The sequence below is a fragment of the Pristis pectinata genome, chromosome 6, assembly GCF_009764475.1.
Source record: "Pristis pectinata isolate sPriPec2 chromosome 6, sPriPec2.1.pri, whole genome shotgun sequence".
Lineage (NCBI taxonomy): Eukaryota > Metazoa > Chordata > Chondrichthyes > Rhinopristiformes > Pristidae > Pristis > Pristis pectinata.
The window spans coordinates 66,607,653-66,623,846 of NC_067410.1; the positions used below are offsets into that span (position 1 = coordinate 66,607,653).

A 16,194-nucleotide genomic window follows, 5' to 3' on the forward strand; every position below is an offset into this window, starting at 1 on the left:
GTCTGATTCCAATATCTTACTTCAGTGCAATGCATTTTTCATATTTTTCCACTCAATTGCATTATTATTGGATTTCAGTGCAACCCTTCAATTCTACATGCATTCAGGAATCTTGTTACAACACATTGGAATTTAAGAATCAAAGCCACAGCTCACATATTTCAATTAAGTGAATTATTGTTGTGAAAATTTAAATATAAATTGGGAAAGAGATAACAAAAGTTACATTGGGTCAATCGAGCTCGTTTTTCTCCACTTTGGATTTGATCACAAAATCAAAAGACAATTTCTGACATGCATGAATTTAATAATCAACTCTAATATTACCTATTTGAGTCGCTGACTAGGATTTGGCCCTCCGAATCCACTCACTGAAACTGTTTGTTTATTTCCTAGTGGGAGTCTATCGGCATAGTTGATGATAATGCTTTGTATAGCCTCTAAATCTATACTGACCAGGGTGGTATTGGGTTTATTCTCTGCTCTGTGTGAGGTTTAGTCAATAACAGTAGGGGTGTGAATTTTCTTATACCACTGAGATACTGAAGAGGAAGCATCCAAGCAGAATTCTTCAAGTCGAGCACTGTTCATGACCCCTTTTAGAAAGTATCCATGACTGTGCATTTATTGACAATTCCTTTGGGCTCTGCTATAATGTCATCCATACAGCATGTTGATTGCTACTGCCTTGGGTCAAATGAAAAATAGAAACTTGAGTGACGACCATCATCCTACCAGAAATGTAGGGTAAGGTGATAGTGTCACAAAGAAAAAATGATTTCATGAGGTCGCATGTTGAAGATTTTTCAACCACTTTTAACATACAGAGGTAATTTTGAGCTGGAATTCTTTGATATGCAATTGAGTGGAAAAATAATTCACTGTATGCTAATTATTCTTGCACCATACTAACATGATGGATTATTTTCATAATCATCTGCTGGTGTTGCTTCTATTAAATAACTGTTTTTGAAATTGTTGGAAGAAATAGGGAGAAGGGAGCTATGGCATTAGAGTTTGCATGGCGCACATCTAATTTTTAATAATCTGTTGCATAATTTAACTTTCAACATACAATCCATTAAAACAGTGCACTATTGGTAAGGTATTAGTTTATCCTCATCTGACTCCTTCACATTAATAGACACATCTGCATGATAGCATCAAACAGCATCTTTGGAAAGAAAAACAGAATGTTTTAGTTCAAAGACCTTGTCAGAACTGGGGGAGTGCTAACAAAGGACTTTGATCCAAAAATGTTAACCCTGTATTTTCTTTCCATAGCTGCTGCCTATATGGCTGTTTCAAGCATTTTCATCACCTGCATTTCATTTCTGTATATTTTGCATATCTGTATGATCATTGATATGATTACCAAACTTTAAGTCGTTGTTATCCTGTTACTTACATTTTATCTGTGCTGAATTGTAATACTCCTGGCTGTCAGAGTGGTGAATTCAGGCAGAATAGATCCTGCTGCTAGTGATAAATGAACACAAATGACTGGCTGGCACCTGTGCAGATAGTGCAGATGCCAAACTTTTATTGCCAATATTTGTGTTAACAAGTGCAGGTGTAATCTGCTTTGAACCTTAGCAAACCCATTTTAAATTGTTTCCTTGTTGTATGACAAGCCCTTATGGTGTAAATTCATGAATGGGGACTCGACATAGCTTTCTTGTCAGTCAGAAATGATTCCTTCAGGATTGAGAATGAGTACTTAACGGCAATTAATCATAATTGTATAGCATTGCCCAGAATTTGTTTCCGCGACTCCAAAAAAGGGTTCTGATGAAGAATTTTCCACCTGAAATGTTAACTCTGCTACCCTTTCCACAGATGCTGCTTGACCTGTTGAGTGTTTCCAGCACTTTGTTTTTTTATTTCAGATTTCCAGCATTTGCAGTTTATTGACTTCTTGAAAAAGGATGCTGTACAGATGAAAATTTCCTTAATCTGGAGTAGACCAATATTGCTTCCATTTCTAGGTGTCATAACAAACCATGAGGATATTCTACTTCAGACTTACTGGCGAGAATTTGCCTTATTTGCTATAGAACATTTTTGAAATTACACTTTTAAATGAGATCAACAATGATGCAACAACTAAAATTAATCCCCCATGTGATTTTCAACCTTGATGGCCTGAGAAACAATTGCATTTATTTACCCATAAAAAACTGGGTTTTATAAACCTGATTTACCCTGAAACTGCAGTTTAAAAGACTTTACTCAGGTTGCAATCTTTATTCTCCGTGAAACCTCCTGCAGCCTTCAGCAGAGGCTCATATATGGTTGAAAGTAAAGAACTTGCAGCTGAAACTCTAAACAGGAGGTTGCTGGAAACACTCAACAGGTTGGGAAAAAGAAAGAAAGGTAATGTTCAGGTCTTGCCTGTGGAGGTCACAATCAAAGTCAGTCCCTGCTTCCTGGGTTCACAGTCATTCCAGGCTGTGCCTGCTGATCTCTGCTATGTCTCAGTTTGCCACTGTTGTGTTAGGGAGGCCACACAAAATCCATACTAAAGGAGAGAGAACTTCACCTTCTTTTCCTTCTGTCTACAGAGAAGGCAGACAGGGCAGAGCATTTGCCCACAAGGCCTGAAGTGTAGGTTTTCATAGAATCCTCTTGCTCCTTGAAAAGGGCCCAAGAGACTTGAAAAGCAGAAAAAATGCAGTTGCTAGAAATTTGAAATAAAAGCACAAGATGCTGGAAATATTCCGCAGGTGAGGCAGCACCTGTGGAGAGAAGTTAACATTTCAGGTTGGTGAGGCTACATCAAAACTGGAAGTTACACAAACTTCCTTGGCAGTTTCTGCCAGCCGTGCCAGGCTGTCACCCTTGCACAGAGAACATGCCTCCTCTGGACACCATTCTTCACAAGCAAATCCAGATCCCTCTGTCTCCCTGGGAGCACATTCCCTCCCCACACCATCTCCCATTATTGCAGTACTCATGCAGCTGAAAGAATGTTATCTGTATTAAACTATACCCCTTTTAGAGCTGGCTGCTGAGATGGTACCTAAAAGGCTAAATCCCAGCAGTTGTGAGAGCTTGCAATAGATCAAAAATAATCCAACACTGAAAACTGATAGTGTGTCATTACACAGGAAACTCAACAATGCTATTCTGTGAATCTCACCATCAAAGATCTCAACATTAATGGGACTTCCAGCATATATATGCCCATGTACTGTTTAAATGCCATTAAAAGGCCATAAAATAATTTTCTTCGCTCATGTTGTTAAAAGGAAAACATGTAAACGTTGTAAATACATAGTCAGTCATTTAATGTATATCATTTTTTTCTATCAAAACTTAAAATGCAGCCAAATCCACCTCAACGGAGCCCACCTCTTCCAAGCTTAGTTTGAGTGCCTCCAATCAAAACAGTGCTGATATGCGCTGTATTTGTTGGTTGTTCTGCCTTGTTATTTTGTTGTATTAATTCGTGGTGTAAGAGAGGAAAAGGTTTAGGTTCATTTTAAATTTAACGACGAGGCTACCTGTTTAAAGCTTCCATTTTGCCCTTTTATAATTGTCATACATTATGTACAGCCGAATCACGTTTTTGGAAGTCAAACGTCAGAAGCATCTGCGTGAAGCCGAGCTTTTTGATTTTCTCTTGCTCTCTATTGTTATGAGGCAGTGGCTCATTCCCACTCTGATCCTCTGCAAGATCAAGACAAAGGGCAACTTCTTGAAAAAGACAATGGATGCTTCCATCCTACCAGGATGAAAGAGTGGTCCAGTGCACTTCACATCTGGTGTTTCACTAGATGTCATTGTCTGGTATTCACCTGTTTTTCATACTTAAATCCTTTGTGTCTCAGTGTTAATCATTCTGATTCTACTACATTGTTTTGTCCAAGACAAGGATGGAATAAAACAAATTTTGAGAAAATTATTTGAACATTCTAGTGCTGCTTATATCCCATTAACCTTCAGGCTAAAAATATTTATTGAAAATGACAGAGCTCTGACACCAAACATTAACCAGTGGAAACTGAGCACTGAGATTTAGACAGTGGTTCCATAAAATTGAGTATACAATGGAATATTTCCTAATTATTTCCCTTTGATCCACAGAGTGGAATTGGGTAAATTTGCCATGCTATGAAGAAAGTTGAAAATGTGGGGTTAGTAGCATATCTCTTTCAAAGAGACTGCATATATGCGACCCAAAGTGTGTTCGTGTTCTGGACTTTTTTATTCTTTGGTTATTGGATGGACTTTGGTCACTTCCCAGTTGAACATAAGTAACGTTCCACTTGGGAAATCACGGATGCAAGCCTGCACATTCTTTATTCCTAATGAGAAACATGGTAGCTGCAGATGTTAAAATACTAAGGCATCTGTTTTTTAAGTTACAAATCTGGCTGTTCTTTAGTTTTCTTATAGTAAACCTCACCACTCTCCAGCACTTATTCAAACATTGTAAATGTTGTGAGGTTGAAAAACAAATACTATATTTGTAAATGTCAATAGGAGGCGGGACGTAAAGATCAAGAGAAGTTTAACTTTGTCACCTGAAGCTATTGGCGTTGAAAGGATAGCTAAGGATAGATTTGTATATGCCTCTATTCTATTTGTAGGGCTTCCTCAGGTGTTAAATCTTTGAAATATTTGGTCCAGGTGCTTACGAGAAAAAAATGTAATCTTTGGAATTAAAAAAAAGTCTCTTTTTATTCCACATAATATTATCTTTAAGTGATCCACACTCTAATCTCTGATACATCAGTGAAATCAGTGAAAGGCATGAGTCAGAAACTTAATTTCCTGATTTTAAATGCTTCTAACAGGCATGCTGCTATTGATCATTGTTACTTGATTTTAACTTAGTCATTAGTTTGGGTTCTATAATTCCCTGGCAGTAAATAACCTCATTATTTTTGAAACACCACATATGTGGTGTTATCAAGAGAACGTGAGACCCATTACAATGGTTAAATATATCCAGTAATGATTGCACTAAAAATTGTGATTCTGCCTACTGGAGGGTTGTGAACTTGTGTTGTAGTGGTCAGGTTAAATTTGACATCCTGATCACCAGTTTTACTGATTGTATTTTCAAATGGATGTGATCTTTTGTGTTCAACTTACATGACAAGTAACAAGAGCAGCATAATGTGCTATGTAGGAATGCACTTAATTTTAATTGTTCTACGACAAGGGAAATGACCACACAGTTTCTGTGTGGCTTTTGTGTCCCTCTGGCAGGTTGAATATGAATACAACACATCTGATACCTGTTTACACATTAAGAGTATTTGTATACTGAGGCAGATCTAATGGTAAGGAAAATAATATTTTTTTAAAATGGCAAAATACATTTTATTCACTTTTGTTTCCTCATTTGGTCTTATAGATGATAAGTACATTCGTCCACTTACATTTTGGATCATCGGAGATTTTGATGACTCTTCAGGGCGGCAGTTACTGTATGAATCCCTTAAGCATCTGGTAAGATACCATAACAAAAGCCATTAATATAACTCCCTGCACACCCGACTACTGATAGCTATAAGAAATTGAGCCATAAAAACCAAGGGGGTTTGATATTCAAACTGCAGTTATGAAGCAAAGGATTGCCCCAATTGGCTCTAGTGTGGTGGTGTTTTGAAAGGATAGCTGGATGACTGATTATTTCAAATAGCACTATTAGATGTAAATGCCAGTGAAAGCCTGATGGGAGCAAAATGTGTTTCATGTACTGCTTCTTCGTGACAAATAATCTTAAGAGGTTGACTGATACCAGGATCTAACTGTAATCATTATGTTCTTTCCTAGTAAATGCATTAAGAGAGGAAAGGAAAAAATTTGTAGGAATTGATTACCATGAAAATTGGGTATCACCAGTTTTTTTAATGCTCTCAAACTTTATTGTGATTACTATTGTGCCACTGTGGCTTCATCTCAAAAACAATCGCAAAATTTGGTTAAAAAGACTTGAGAAACGGGATTGGGGTGATTTACACCCAGAAAGACGCACTAAAACACGACCTGAGTGGTTCCCACCAGGGCTGGGCACATTTGGAGGATGTTCTCGCCACTTTCCTGTGCAGGAATCATTGGAGGCAACCAGTCACAAGAGGGATGTTGGCCATGCTAGGCACATACCAATAACATACAAGTGTGGCTGCCATTGAGGAGAAAGAGATTCTGGGGAGAGGGTGAGAATTCCTTGAGTTTCAGAAAGAGGACTGGGAAGTTCTGGATCATGGAACACCTTCCAATAGGGAGGTCTTATCTGTGGGATTGTGGGCTGTCAGTGGGGAGGGGATGTATTTGGAGTCCTTCAGTGGACAGCATCAAGATAACCCAGCAGAAAGTGGCTTGAGCTGGTGCCAGAGAGAGGCAACGCTTTGCTGGCAGTGAACAGCAACATAGTTACATACTTGAGATCTGACCTTTTAAACTTGAAAACTGCAGTGGAAACTACTGCAGCAAATAATGTGCTTTTAAGCCATTTTCATGAAATTGGCAATGCTACCAAACTTAGACAGAGCCAGCAGACTTGGCAAAACAGACCACCCAGAAGGCACGTATAGCAGCTGGAAACATCAGGGAGGCCTCCATTTTGTTAGAAAGCATGGTGACCAGGTGGATTTCAGGTAAGACTGATGTGCAGGGTCCTAAGACTGCCCCTCGCCGCCTCCCCCCCCCCCAGCATCCTCCTGGCTAACGTGCAGTCAGAAAACAAGATTGAGGACCTCAGCAAGATTGCTTCATTGGAGGAACATGAGGGACTCCTGTGTACTCTGTTTCACAGAGACATGGCTCACCCCCAACTCTCCTGACATGACGCTCCAGCCGGGGGTTTTTTGATCCACCACATGGACCGGACGGCAGCGTGAGGTAAGGGAAAAGGCGTCGTCATCTGCGTTATGATGAACTAGTCGTGACGCACTGACATGGCGATCCTGTTCCATTCCTGCTCCCCTGACTCGAAACATCTGGCAGTGAAGTATCGACCATTCTACTTCCCATGGGAGTTCTCTGCCGTCATACAGTCTACATCTCACCTTAGGCAGACACCAAGCTAGCACTTGAGGAACTAAGTACCGTAATCCACAAGAGCAAATCAACGTACCCTGACTCCTGTCACATCATGGCGGGAGACTTCAATCAGGCGAGCTTGAAGAAGTCTCTACCTAACTACTATCAACACACCACCTGCAACACTGGAGGACCCAACACACTCAACCACTGCTATACCACTATCAAGAATGCCTACGGCTCCATCCCTTATCCACACTTTGGTAAATCCGACCACCTGGCTATGCTTCTGCCTGCATACAGACAGAGACAGAAGACTGTGGCGCTGGTGAAGGGGACTACGAAGAACTGGATGGCAGAGGTGGAGGAGCGAGTTTGGGATTGCTTTGAGTCAGTGGACTGCACCGTGTTCAAGGACTCGTCAGCGGACCTAAATGAATATGCCACAGTCGTCGCCAACTTCATAAGGACATGCTTGTGCATATGTGCACCCAAAGAAAACATTTTGAGTCTTCCTCAACCAGAAGCCCTGGATGAACCAGGAGATGCATAAACTGCAGACGGCTAGAGCTGTGGTGTATAAGAAGTTCAGGTATGACCTCTGAAAGGCCATTGCGAGCGCAGAGAGGCAATTTTGGACTAAACTGGATTCACAGACGGACACTTGACAGTTGTGGCAGGGCTTACACTATGTTACTTCCTACAAGGCAAGATCAGTTAGCATAAGTGGGAACTACCCATCATTCCTGGATGAGCTTAATGCCTTTTATGCACGCTTTGATAAGGAGAAAAGATTCCCACTTTCTTCTCTATCTATGCCCTTCAAAATGTTATATACCTCTATCAGGTCCCCCTCAGTGCCAAGAGAAACAAACCCAACTTGTCCCATCTCTCCTCATAGCTGAAATGCTCCATCCCAGGTGACATTGTCGTGTATCTCCTCTGCAACCTCCCTAGTGTAATCACATTCCTCCTTCAGTGTGACTACTAAAACAGTATTCCAGCTGTGGCCGAACCATTGGTTTTAAAGTTTGCTCATAATCTCCCCACTTCTATGCTCCGGCTAATGTGGGCAAGTATCCCTCATGTCTTCTTCACCGCCTTATCAAGCTGTGCAACCTTCATGGAGCTGTGCAATAAGTCCCTCTGTTACTCAGTTTTCCTGAGGGACCTACCATTCATTGTGTATAACCTAACCTTATTCGTCCTCCCTTACACTTACTAGGACGCTCTGCCTATCTTACCAAATAATCAATATCATCCTGTACCCTAAGGCAATCCACCTCACTGTCAACAACACTGTCAATTTTTGTGTTAACTGTGAACTTACTAATCACATATTTTTCATTCACATCCATGTCGCTTAATGTATCCAACAAACAGCAAGGATCCCTGTGGTACACCACTGATCACAGCCTTTCAATTACAAAACCAACTCTACACCATGATTCTCTGCCTCCTATTACCAAGCCAATTTCCTAACTTGCCTTGGATCCCATGGGCTCTAACCTTTTTGAGGTTGCCATATAAGACCTTAACGAAGGCCTTATTGAAGTCCTTGTGGACTACGTGAACCATACTGCCCGCATTAATATGTTTTGTTTCCTCTTTGAAAGATTTAATAAAATTGGTCAAATTTTATCTCCTAATAAAGCTATGCTGACTATCTGAATAATACCTGCCTTTACAAGTGAAGACTGCTCATTGATGGGTATGCCTTTGCCTGTTGCTCCAAGGTTCCTGACCCACTATAAGTGACCGGCCTTACCTGTAACAATATCCTCAGTAATGGAAGGCTGGCACTGAGGCACGCATTGAATGAGTATCTCAGCTGCTGAAGGTTGGAGAAAATGCTCCCTGTTAGTTTACTTTGGAAGGCCTGTTGTGAGTCCTGAAGTTGCTCAGTCAGGTCTCAGTGTTAACACAGTGAACCTTTAAATAGCTTTAAAAGCAACAAACTAGCATGGTGGGCTTTTGGTTAGAGTGAGAATGTTCCTTGGCAGTTGAATTGGGAAGTTCTGAATTACAATTTCTGTCAAAATGGGAAGAAATGCAATAAAACGACATCGAGTATATGCCTAACGTGGGGACATAGATTGCAACAGAAACTGCTTTGTTCAGTTTTGAGACTGGTGCAATTTCACCAAGAAGTGATTGCAAGTATAATTTATCCTGGGTAAAATCAATTTTAAATTGCAAAGGGAAGAAGAAGCCCCACACAACCCAACTGATATGGTGATGGCTAAGGAAAGTATCCTGTCAATGATGTACATGTAATCAGAACATCTGTATATCTAAACTGAAGACATATGTCTGCAGGTGATTATTAAATATTGCATGCTTATTTTATGCACCTGTTGAATTATGCACACATTGTTTCCTGTTAATAGCCATACCTGTCTTTTGACAAATTTCTTTTGTAACAATTAGCATTTTGCCTCTGAAGAAAAGAGAAGGAGGAGCTACATGCTGAATGTACAGTATTGAAGGAAATAGTCAAGGAATTTGTACTGTGCTTTGTGGGTGATTTTTTTTCCCTTTTGTACTCCAAGATTATGTGCACATATAAATTGTGCACATATAAATTGATGTGTTTCATTCCTGACTGTCTCCTGTTCTTTATGTAATGAAAGCTCTTGGTACAGATGGTGTTTGTGCTATAATTTCCCCAGTGACTGGGAAATGCATGATCTTGGCTGTGCTTCTCTCTAGCACACAGCTGATTTTGAGAACTCAATTGAGTAGGCATTAGTGATAATTACTAAGTTCCCTTGGCTTGCTCTTGCAGTTTTGTTAACATTTGTTTAACAATAGTTTGATCACTGCGCAGAGCTTAGAATGGAAATAGGATAAAATCCTATCCTTAGGATAAGAAAGCATAGATGGTCAACTTTTGTATCTTCTTTGCTTATGCAGGCAACAGAAATGCAGTAATATAGCTAGAAACTGGGATTTTTATATTTGCCAGCTGAAAGAGGTTATCACTTCACTGAAGTGGTTTCACCTCACTGGCCTAGATATTTCATATGGGAATTGCTGTGGAATGCCAACAACCATTTAGATTGTGGTTTCCCATTCCGAACTTCAATTGTGTCCAGGCCTTTAGATGCGGATGAATGAGCATCGGATTTCAATGCAAATATGTTGCCCAGAAGTCAACTAGAGAACAGGTTCAGGGGTTTGAGATGGAAAGTGGCAGGCGACCCATCTAAAATCTGTGCTGTGGTTGGTGCAGGGGGTGCGGATGGTAGTGATGGGATGGAGGATTGTGCCTGTGCTGTAGTCTTGGATGGTAAGGTGGTACTGAAAAAGAAGGGTCACGGCCAAGGGTTGGGGAGTGTGGTAGTGAAGTAAGTGGTAGTCATAGGGATGGTTTTGGAAAATTGGGCCTACATCAGGGGATGGTGGTATCGGGACATTGGAGGGTTGGTGGTCTGGACATCGGAGTAGTTGGCAATGACCTCGGAAGTTTGTGGGAGTTTAGTGCAGTGGTGGTGTTGGGGAAGGGCCAGAAGGGGACTAAGTAAGTAAGATATTCATCTGAGACGGTACCTTGACACAAATGTTTTAATTGACCTCATTGTTTAGGGAACAAACAACAATGTTACTCTGAAACAGCTTAATCCAGATTTCCCACAGAACTCCAAAATGATTTGTTGCAGAGGGAAATTATATTCATGCAGCAAAAAAAGAAATGAAATCAGAGTGCAAGGTTGACTTACACCTGCAAATGTTAAATTTCCAGAGTGATGTAAATCAACCAAGAAATGGTCACGAAAAGTAAAAAAAAACTACAGATATTGGAAATCTGAAATAAAAGCAGAAAATGCTGGAAAATCTCAGCGAGGCAACATCTGTGGCAGTTTCTCTAACCACAGAAGCTGCCTCACCTGCTGAGTTTTTCCAGCATTTTCTAGTTTTATATTTGAAATGGTCTTTATGGCATTTACCTGTGGAGAGGGAGGAGGGTGAAATTGATTCTCATTTTCAAAGCACTGAAAAAAATAACATTATGCAATTGAATTTTTAGACTGCCAAATTTGATTTAACTTTTATATGACTATTTTTTCTCCTATAATCTTTTGTCCTTTAAAACAAAAGGTAGACCAATCATCATTTAGCGTCTCTTCCTTTCAATGTCGGTGATGCATTCTACTCATTCGTCATTCACCATTTTTGGTACCGAATTTTCAAGTAGACTATATTTTTGTACTACTTTTGATGTGTTTATTTGTTGCTTTTCAGAAATCCAGCAACAACTTGAGACTTGGTTTGATAAACAATCCAACCAATGAACCCACCAAAGAGAACACTGTTATTGCTAGAGCCATCTGGACTGCGCTTAACACACAGAATGTGAACAATGCTAAGAACTTCATCACTAAACTAACAAAAGAAGAGACTGCAAAAGCTTTGGCAGAGGGGGCAGACATCATGGAATTTGCTGTAGGAGTAAGTGTTTTTCCTCGGTAATGTGAAACAGGTTAGCACTGCCGTTCCATTTGCTTCGGTTGACTGGTTGCTTGATTTTCTTTGACAACCTGTTTTGTGGTTTAAAAATAGGGGCATTCCATGAGCTGTAAGTGCATTATGAGATTAGTGCATCTCATTACTCATTCATATTCCCACTTGTCAGCAGTGACACACGTGTATAGCTCTCAATTAAAAGGGCCAGTTTACTCTGTCGCCCCCCCCCCCCACCCCCCTGCCCCCCCCCCAAGTGATGCTGCCATCTACAGGTCTTTGTTGCTTGATGGCACTAAATTAGTGTGTATCATTTATTCATAAGACAAAGGCAACACTGCCTTATAGATGCAGCTAAATTCCACAATTTATAGTTGTATTTTTTTTAATTTCCTTTGCATTATAAAGTGTGAAATTTATAATATCTTCATGCTAAATTGGACATTGGACAAATGCTGTCTGGAGTTAGTGTCTTCAAGATGACATGAGATTTTAAAGATGGCATGTTGATCAATGTGCAAAAGGTATACCCAAAAATGTATGTTCTTGATAAAACAATATAGTGAAGAAGTGCTTGTGTACCTTGTGCTGGAATTCCATTTTGTGACAGAAAAAAAGTCTGGGACAAAATACTGTAACTAACTAAACCAGCAACAATTTCAATTAATACTGGAATTCCGAAGATGGTAATATTTGCTAATCCCTGTTTTTTTGCACACGTGGTAATATATTTTTTCCATGGATACTTTTATTTGAACTGGCACGTGTTCTTATTCTGTAAAACAAAATACACGTGGTTCTTTAAGTTAATTTTCTGAACATCTTGTGCATTAAAATCATGAGCCTTATCAATTCTGTCAAATGTAGATTCCAAAGTTAATGTTTTGCTGTAATTATCTGTGAATCACAACTGTGATTTCTGTACTACAGAACTCAACTTGCTTCAGTCCTACTTTGAATAGAATATCTATACAATGAGCTAAGGGAACTTCCAATTGGACTGTTCCAGAGCTGTATCCATTATTGGAAGCTCTGGTGTCCTATATTTTGCAGAGTGTTTGCTCTCAGCTGTCTGTTAGTCTCTGACTGCTGGCCACATTGCCAGTGTCTGATTGCAGAAGTAAAGTTATTCAGGTCATGAGCTATCTGGATGGAGTTTCTAATCAGCCCAATAGAAGAGGACACAGATATGAAATAATAAACTAAACATAGGATCTGTGAATGTATAATGGAGAAATACTAAAGGATCATTCACTGTCATAGTGAATGAATTACAGGAAAAGAGAAGAAGGCCCTTAGCAGCTGTGGCACAAGGAGTGACAGAGGAAGACAATTAAGGACATAGGAAAACCAATAAGCTCATTATCCAAGTGTTCCCTAAATCTCTTCACACATTTCTTAATTTGACCCTACCCTTGCAAGCAGTTCTTCGAGGGACCAAAAACAAGTATGACAAAGTGATGGTTATGTGTAAGTAGGGTATATGGAGATTGCACTCAATAGTCCAAGATTCCTGCGAGCAGTGCCAAAGGAAGCATTGGTATTTTTATTAGAAGTAACGACGACCTAAAATAAGTTATGTTTTTAACAGAACATGGACATGCTATAACTTAGCGTCTTGTGTTACTTTCTTTTAATTTGCCTCTGATGCTTTGCCTGACCGTTTTTTCACTTGCTTTCTGTAGGGTATGGAAAATGCAGCTTTCAAAAAGATGTTTGAGAGTGTCAGTCTGGATTTCATTTTGTCACATAGTTCTTTCTGCAAGGATGTAGTGAAAGTGAACGGAGGGCAGAGGGCCATCATCAGTAATGGACGAGTAAGTATTTTGTTGTTTTTGGTTGAAAGAACTTCACTGAGGTGTTCAGATTCGTATTTGGCACTTAGCACACCATTAAACCCAATGCTGTTCTTAAATTACTTCTCTGTTTGAATGTTCTCCAGTCTGTGTAATTCTTTTGCTCTGGCTACGTCTCCAGCCTTGCTTTAAACAAGCTACTTGGCTGCTGTCAAGGAAGAGACTGGAAGAATGCAATCTCAGTGTTTTTCTCAAACCCATAAAGTTCAAACTTAATCCTCCTCTCCAACTTTTAATCTGGTATCAGAATAGACTCTTGATGCCTCCTATTCCAATCTCTTTCTTTACCAAAAGCTTCTTTCATGCCCTCATCACGTGTAGCTTGACTAGTTCAAATCTAGTTCCTCTTCCGATAAAGTTCACCGAGTTAAAAACAGTGCAGCCCCTGTTCCTACCCATAGTAAATTCCTCACTCCTTTCACCTCCATTCACGGAAAGTTCCATGAGTACTCTGTGCATAATTCCTGAACTTGTTTTAAATTTATTGCTAGGTTGATAAGTTAGATGGCCACTATAAATTGCCCCTAGTGGATAGAATCTTGAGGAGATGGGAATGTAGCGAGAATAAAATAGGATTAGGGTAGGATTGGTTTAAATGGATGCTTGATGGTCAGCGCAGACTCGGTGGGCTGAAGGGCCTATTTCTGTGCTGAATGATTATCACTATTATAGCAAGCTCTTTTGGCCTGCATTAGTGTTTTCTACTTTATATTACTTAATGCATTCTTCACGCTCCCTGAACACCTGCCACGTCCCTCCATTAGTGAACAGTCATTCAAACATTAAACCACTGACCTCTGGAAATCTCAATTCAATTTTTTTCTGCCTTTCCATCTCTCACTCCTTGCTTTCATAATCCCCTTTTCATTCATGCTTTCAGTTCTCTGTCCAACTCTCTGTATTTTCCCCTTGTTTTCTAACCTCTGTATCCACATTTTCTTTCTGGAACAGCTCGCTGAGATGTCTGCTAGCACTTCATAAATATACATTGTTGAACTATTGTGGTTAGTAAAATAACATTATGTTTGCTGTCCTAGTGAGCCCTCCAAACACCTCAACTTTGTGAATCTGATAGGTTTTCCATTGCTATAAGTTTACTTAGTGTGCTGCCATCTGTTGTAAAGATTTACACAGCAGGACTCTCCGAACTCCTGCACTCTTGAAAGTAATGCAGCTGTCTAAAGGGAATAATTTATACAGTTCAACTTCTGCATGGAATACCAAACATAAAGCTCTGTCAGAGAGGTGAAGCATTATTCACTGTTTAATGGAAAGAATGGTCATGTGTAGCAAGTAGAAATCAGAAATTATGAAATAATGATTAATAAAAGCGAAAAATATGGTGCAAAGAATTCTGGAACAAAAAAGTACTGTTAAAAGGTGACCAAGAATTTATAAAAAGAAAAGTAAACAATAATTGGAGGTTTTGGAGAGAAAAACATTTATATTGCCATTTTTGTATGGAAGAATAAAAGATCCATTTTCCTCATTTTTGTTCACTTCCCACCTGTCTTCAGCCAAATTTAAAAAATGTAAGCCTTTTCATCTCAGCTTGAAGCTTCAATTGAAACTTTTTAAACTATTGACATTTTAGGACACAGAGATTAAAGCTTGATACTGCTTAATTGGTGGGAACTTGTATCTCAAAGATGTCAGTAGTCATCATCCAGTGAGTGTCCAAAAACATATTGTAATTATAACTTTAAAACTCTGATAGATTGTTGGCCCTCTGGAAGAAAATGAAATCTTCAATCAGAATGACTTCCACCTGCTGGAGAGTATTGCTATTGAGGCAGCAGAGAAGATCAAAACGAAGGTCCAGATGCTATCCATTGAGGAAGATCTGTGAGTGATTTTAAATATTATGTTAGCCATTTTGTAGTAGTTTCAGCCAAGATATTTTTAAAAATTTTAAAAATTAAAATCCCTTGGTGAAAATTTGTATTGAAATATTAATATCCATCCTCAATTTTGAACTTACTAAGATTGTAAGACATGGAATAGTCTTTCCAAGTTCCAAACTACAATCTTATTGATCCCAGATTCTGGCATTTTTATTCTTTATGGAATCATAGGGCCAGATTTTCAGTCTCTGTGTTCATTGATCTCTTCAGCAACGTAAAATCACAATCCCCACCATTAATCAGCCATTCACCCTCTTGCCAAATTCCTGATGGAGTTCAACAGACCTCGTCATTGACGAATGCTGTGTGGCAGTAGCTTGCTTGGAAGACCACGTAATCAGTCTTCCTGTGACGGACAAACATAAAATTATAAACTCCTTTCTTTGGGTGCTATAGCCTTAATAAGTGCTCTTGACTATAGATAAAGCTTTAGAGGTTAGCAGAAATCTAAAATGCACTTTGAGCATGATTTGCCATGGGGAGGACAGAACATAGAACTTTCTTTCATTCAAGCTTCATCAGATCCATGCCTCAGCAATGTAATGATCCAGTGGAATGCTAGATGAACTGTACAAAACCTCAGTAGAATCATGTCCCATTTCTACTATACTAATACCATATTCTAGGAGTATAATACTTCTGCAAAGCCATAGTCCAGTGGGACCATACATCATTAGTGCAGTACCCCAGGAGTGGCATATCTTTGTGGATCAATACTCTGACAAGCCATACCCAAACAGTATCACATGCCAGTAGAACCATGCCTCTGGAATAACATACCTGACTGAAAGCACACTCGAGTAAACCATAAATGAACAAGTGCCAGACTGCAACGTAGAATCATACTTTTAGGTAGGACATGGAAGAAAGTACTAATGTAAAAGAAGGTCTGAGTTGGTGCAGTAATGTAGGTGCATTATTCAAAATTAGTGTCTGTGGACTAAGGTAGAAATAACAAAGTCTATTCTTGC

The 16,194-nt window shown here is 39.5% G+C and overlaps 1 protein-coding gene across 2 annotated transcripts in view; it reads left to right on the forward strand.

Moving 5' to 3' along the window:
• The window catches only part of uggt1 (UDP-glucose glycoprotein glucosyltransferase 1), a 116,314-nt gene that overhangs the window by 53,676 nt on the left and 46,444 nt on the right, over nucleotides 1–16,194 (forward strand). For both annotated transcript variants that reach the window (XM_052017697.1, XM_052017698.1), the window contains 4 exons: nucleotides 5,369–5,463; nucleotides 11,245–11,451; nucleotides 13,149–13,280; nucleotides 15,037–15,164. In XM_052017697.1, the coding sequence (XP_051873657.1) occupies nucleotides 5,369–5,463; nucleotides 11,245–11,451; nucleotides 13,149–13,280; nucleotides 15,037–15,164 (562 nt within the window). The remainder of the gene's footprint in view (nucleotides 1–5,368; nucleotides 5,464–11,244; nucleotides 11,452–13,148; nucleotides 13,281–15,036; nucleotides 15,165–16,194) is intronic.